Here is a 6000-nt window from a genome sequence, read left to right as displayed (position 1 = left end):
GCGCCCTGCCCATTCACACCCTGCTTCGCCGGTCCCATCTCCATCAGTTCCCTCCTCGCTGTACACTGAATTTTGACACCTGCCCACATCAGAGTTGCCTTTCCCTGGGTACGCGTGAGCAGGTTTTGGCCCTCTGCGATTGGAGTTGGAGTCTCCTCTAAGCAGTTCAAGTCTATCTGCTTGGAGTAAAGCTTGAACATCCATCATTGAGTAAGTATGCAAAACCTTAAATAAATAGAAAAATCAAATACGATATAAAACAACTCACTTTTAAGCACCGCATGTGTGTGTTTGTGTGTGCATTACACATCTAAAACATGACTTTATGAGCATCAGGCGGAGTCTGATCACATTTGCACTACACGCACATGCAGAGCGATTCCGCCGACATCAGAGGATTTGCACCAAGATCAGAGTCTGACTCAATGGGGCAGATCCTCAGGTGATGAAAACCACTCACGCTCTCCTGACTTCAGCTGAGGATCTGGCCATCATCTCTGGACATGCTACATGCTATTGGAAGGACAGCGAGTGACGAACTTAAATAGTGCCCTTTTTTTGTTTTCACTGCTTTAAAAGAGAGACATAGGAAAGAAAAACAAAGCTAAAGTCAATGAATCTGCAGGAGAAATGCATTTGAGATTTTGTGAAAAGGAGAAGCAGCTTCCAGCAGATATTTTATTGGATCCAGATGGCCACAAGAAAGGGAGCAAGTGGGATTGCGGCGCCATCTATTACAGCCATGTTTGCGCCAGGGAGAGAAGAGATGAAGGAAAAATACCGATCTCTCTCAGCTCTTCTTTCTCCAAGTTGCGGTTGGGTCCGTTTCCTTAAATAACAAGACAGCAAGCCCTTGCCTTGTCAACCTTCTGCATACGGTGAGGAGTGCTCCTCCGAACCCCGGTCAGAAACAAAGTACCTGCACAGAGCTGGGCGTCCTTACAAAGCTGTACAGGTAGGAAAGTGCCGATGTAAACCGTGAAGAGAGGCGCTCCCCCGCTGCGTGGCTCTCCGCTTGCACTGGCTCAGGCTCTCTCCCCCGCGGGGACCCGCTCTCCCCGAAACGCCCCATCCCCGGCGGCGGTCCCGGGTGTCTCTCCTGCGGGGCGGCCGGCTGAAGCCGTCAGGAGGACTGCATCAGGCCCGTCAGGCGCTTGCTCGCCAGAGACTTTCCCTGGAGGGAGGGACAGACAGACAGACAGAAGAGACCCGGAGGCGTGAGTGATGCCGTGGGATGGCTTGGCTGCGAGTGAAGGGTGGGGGCCTCCCCAGAGCGGGGCACGCTGCTGCCCGCCCCGGCCCTGCCAACAGGGAGGCAGGCGATGGGGGGTGGGCGTGCCCCCAGCATTTCGGGTGCCTGCGGTTTGGCCCCAGGTGGGTAGTTTGGCAAGGAGGGGTTGTGGCTAGTGATGTCCAGGTGGCTATCGCTCAAGGTGGTCAGCTGTGCCCCGGGACACTGTCTCACAAAGATGTTTCCTTTCTCTGTTACATGGGGACTGGTCAAAGCAAAGCCCCGTCCTACGCTCACCCCTACTCATCCTGCCCGGCGCCGTCCTGCCAGCGCCAGGCCACAGCTCCCATGCAGAGCACTAGCCCAGGCAGGGAAGGGCTGCAAAACCGAGGCTGCAGTGAAAGCTGGGATGCCCTTCCTACAGCCTGTGAACCAGTATCACCTGCACGTCATCCATTGGAAACAGATCTAGGAAAAAAGTCATTTTAGAAATAGCTTAGCCTGTCCCTGCCCTGCTGCCACCCCACTTTGCTCGCTCCTTAGTCTCTTGTCTCCTTGGTCGCTGCTTGTCCGCTCCTGCCTGGCCTTCCTGCCTTCCCCATGCTCTCCTCCAAGGCACCACGCAGGCGCGTGGCCATGGCAGACTTGCTCACGCGCTGCTGGCATCTACATCAGCCTTCCCACTGACTGGTGGGACCAAGGACCAGGGAGAAGGTCACCCGCACGTCTGAATCCCTTCGCTGGCTTAGGCCATGCAGCCCCTGCTTTCATCCAGTGCAAGGGAGGACCTACAGCAGGTCTTCTCCACTCGCAGCCAGTAGGAAGGGTGTATCTCCATAGGGGATACTGATGGCTTTGCAATTACTGATCCAACAGTGAAAAATGGTTTCAGGTATTGCACCAGTTGCTGTGTTTCTTTCCTCTTGAAAAAACGATGTTGTTCTTAAAAGAAAAAAAAGTCTTAGTTGAAATAAACATCCAGGGAATACCAGAGAGCTGTGGAATACCTAGCAGATCTTAAACAACCTCCTCTGCATTACTATATTTAGACAAGATTTCCTTTGCAATAGAAAGTCTTACTAATTGCTGTTTGAAAGATCCACACAAAGAGCAAGAGGAACAGATTATACAGTGAAAACGAGTATCTGCAAAATGTAGGAAAATTTGAAATGTTAAATTTAGCGGGTCATCTGAAATAAGCCTTGTTTAACAAGTTAACACTCTAAGAAAAAAGAAACACCACCCCCGCCCCGCTTTGATTTCTAATCTCTTCTCATTTAGGGCTGTAGCAGGAGGATGTAACAGTTCTCTACAGAAGCCTAATTTTGTTACTCAGATGTGCGTCTTTTAGCAAATAATTTGCTCAGCTGCACAAACACGGCCTAATCTGACTGCTTCTGTACATCGGCAGTCGGCTGCTGGAAACACTGTCGTCATTCGGACTGTCCTCCCCGGGACGAGAGAGCCATCGCCACAGCTCTGCGGCTCCTCCGTCTCTGCAACGGAGCTTGCACCACGGGCTCGGGAAGGACCAGCTCCCTCTCGGAGCTCAGCAGACATGCCAGCACTGCTGCTGTCTAAGGAAAAGGTGCTTTCTTTCACTATAAATCAAATTTTTATTATTATTATTATTATTATTATTATTATTATTATTATTATTATTAGCAATTCTGGGAAGCTTGGCCTTGTGCCACTCCAGGAGGTGGCCAAGTCTTCTTCAGGGCAACGTGGCAGTGCTTGGAGGGCTGCAACCACGGCTGTCATTTTGCTGCCGTTAAGGAATACCAGAGAAAGAGTGCTAAGGAGTTACAATTTATAGGAAGAAGGTGGTAAAGATGTGGATGTTAATTTCTGGAGGAATAACATGGCTGGTTTTAGAAAAAAATGTTGGTTTCTGCCTATATTTGGATACTTCCTTAGGAAAAAAACAAGTAAGCCTTGGGTTTGTATAATGACTATTCAGCCAGACTCTAACTAATCTGCGACAGGCAGTTCCTCTGTTATCTTCTCACAGGCAGGCGGCTTGGGGGTACGCCAGCTCCCTGCGTCAGGGTCCAGCGGGGGTGAGAGGCAAACGCTGTTCCACATCCAGCCCCGATTTCGACACGCACGTGTTCAGAGGGGAAAGGGGGAAATGCCGGTCCCAGGCCGGGCCGAGGGGACGGGGCAGCTGACAGAAAGGCTGCCTTGGAGAGGGCAGCAGATTGGAAACGGTTTGGAAATGGTTGGATGGCCATGGTTTGCACAAAGCAAAACCTCGCTCACCGGTTTCCCAGTGGCGACTGCTTCCCGCCGCGGGCAAAGGCGGTGGGCTCCATCTGCAGCTCCCCCACCTCGCAGGAAAGGTTTAGCCCAGGAATCCAGATCCGCTTGCTGGCTCTGCAGCAAACTTCCCGCCTGCAGGCTGGGATGAGTCCCCAGCGCGGAGCCCGGCTGTCCGGCGGGGTAACTGCGTCAGGGAAGCGTGAGGTGCCGAACAGCCTCGCGCCCGGGGACACGCAAACAGATGGGTGCGAGAAGCTCTGTTTTAAGACGGCGAGAAGCAGGCAGCGATGTTGTCTGCTCGGCTGTCATATCCACCTCTGTGGTAAGACAGATGGCGAAAGGATCCCTGGAATCACATTCAGGGATTAATGGTGTGAAATTTTTGGCTACAGGCAAGAGCGCTGGGGTGTAAGTAAGTGTAACGTTTGGCTGTGGTACCGAAGCGGCCCCCAACTACAGCATACTGATGTAGAGGATGTTGTTTCAACCCAACGCAGAGACAAGCGTCAGCCTCACAGCGTGGGTCTGAGCGATACGAACATCTGCGGGCTGGAGGTGGGTGGGATGCAGGCGATGGGTTTGGGATTCTCTCATCTTAGGGATTCTCATTAAAAAAAAAGAGGATCAGGAAAAAACTGCATTTCTATTTCATTAGGAAAACTGGTATCTGTTTCCTGTTACTAAAATGCACAACAAGGTAGTAAACTGTTGTGTCGCAGGTGGAAATGCTGGATGGGTTCCACTTGCTGAGGTAAACCAACATGACTTAGCTGTTTTCAGAGAACTGCTGCCGATTTACACCAGTTGAGGAGCTGCTCCACGGCACCTCTATTTCTGGTTTAGCCCTCCAAGGCTTCTTAGGAACAAAGTCCGGCAGGAGACACGAGAGGTTTGTGCTAGCTGACTGGAATAAGCCAAAGCGTAGCTGGCGCGACAGCTCCTTTGGGATGGCGCAGCGGCTCCCTCCCCAGCCAGCCAGCGCTCTCCCCAGCACCCCCAGCCTGTCCGTCCAAACCCACCCGCGCCTGCTCGCCGGGAGGGCCTCCATGGCCAAACAGTCCAGGATGGCATCAGCGTGCCTTAGCGTCACCGCTTTCCTGTGTCCAGAAAAGAGGCGTCTGGGTGAGCAGGCGAGGGTGGCCTGCGTCCGCCTCCAGACAGCGGAGATGAGACGCACCCGTGTTTTCTGCGATCCTGCGACGCTTCCCTGAGGCTTGCGTGGCGTGAGCGCCCGAGTCAGACAGGTGAAAGGCTCCTCTGAGAAGCTGGAGGCGGCTAAATCAGTTCGTAGTTTGGTGCAATACATGCCAAAAAAATTCAGGCCCAAGAGGTCACGCTGGGCCTCATCCGACACTTGGCCAGGATTCCCTCGGGGAGATCTCTGACGGAGTGAGGAAGTTTTGGATTGTTACGATGTGAAAGTTTGGCACAAAGAACTCCTAGTTTCTTTAAAAAGGTTCAACCAAAATAAATTATTTTTTCCTTCTGCATGTCTTTGTTTAGCATGAAGCCAGCGGCTGCCCCCACATTTCTACCTCTCCTTTCCCCACTGAAAGAAAATGTCAACAACTCCTGCCTTATTTCCAGGAGAAATTTCATCTAAGCTGTGCTGGCGGGGGATTTGGAAAGCGTATGATTTCAAGCTCAGCACACTACAGTGCTGCTTTTACTCTGTTGTACGCATATGCCGAATAACTCAAGGCAAGATTAGAGTGGATGTAAGGAGTAAACTTTTTACATGGGGTCTAAACCTTATAAAGAAATCCCCAGTCCTCCAGTTGCAAAATATTTGTCACTACTAATTAGGGTCACGACAATTAAAAACCCAGACTGTTGTCACTCAAACAGCATAGCACAAGCAGTAGGGCACATGTTGTAGGGCATATGTTGTGTGTCTTGTTGGATGCAGGAAGGCTTTCTTTTCTCTCATTCCCTGCAAGCAGCTGAGCTGCCACACAGCTTTCAGGCAAGGATCACGTGCAGCTTCAACCGTGTCGTGGTAAAGGTAACGTCCGGTTCTCTCTGTGCAGCTGAATGAATGATTTTTTTTTACTCCTGAACGCTGGCATGACAGGAGCCTCCGTTTTTACAGGCAGTGTAAAATCTGAATTTGGAGTAACCTAAGGAAAATGTCAAGGAATTCTTAATAAACCTTATGAAACTGCCCCCCAGAATTTGACTTCCAAGTATGTGGCCCATCCTACTGCTTGGGTACATGTCGGGCAGGCGACCAGACCTCGGCACTTGTGGACCATCGGGGCTCTCACTGAGGCCCCGTGAAGTGAAGATTAACCTGTAGGTCACGGGAGATGCTTAGCATCTTCGATGGCTCAGCCTTTGCTGAGCAGCTACTAAACTAAAGTGTAAAATGCAATTAGCAATTATTTTAATGAAGCAGAATTCAGCAATTTAACATAGGCAAGAAGCCAAGAAGAAGAAAAATATGTCTGGGATTTGACACAAGAAGGAGACAGCACTCCTTTCAAAACTCCTGTTATGAGCCG

General features: G+C 51.0%; 1 protein-coding gene across 2 annotated transcripts in view; it reads right to left on the bottom strand.

Moving 5' to 3' along the window:
* Positions 1-257: 257 nt before the first annotated feature.
* Positions 258-6000, bottom strand: part of RGS6 (regulator of G protein signaling 6) — a 284238-nt gene continuing 278495 nt past the window's right edge. Inside the window, exon 17 of one of the 2 annotated variants that reach the window (XM_075151982.1) lies at positions 258-1174. In XM_075151982.1, coding sequence (XP_075008083.1) covers positions 1124-1174 — 51 coding nt within the window. In that variant the 3' untranslated portion in view covers positions 258-1123. The remainder of the gene's footprint in view (positions 1175-6000) is intronic. The other variant, XM_075151981.1, reaches the window with a different exon arrangement.

The sequence above is a fragment of the Calonectris borealis genome, chromosome 5, assembly GCF_964195595.1.
Source record: "Calonectris borealis chromosome 5, bCalBor7.hap1.2, whole genome shotgun sequence".
Classification (NCBI taxonomy): Eukaryota; Metazoa; Chordata; class Aves; order Procellariiformes; family Procellariidae; genus Calonectris; species Calonectris borealis.
The sequence above is the reverse complement of the archived record's forward strand: the minus strand, read 5'-3'. Positions and strand labels throughout refer to the sequence as shown.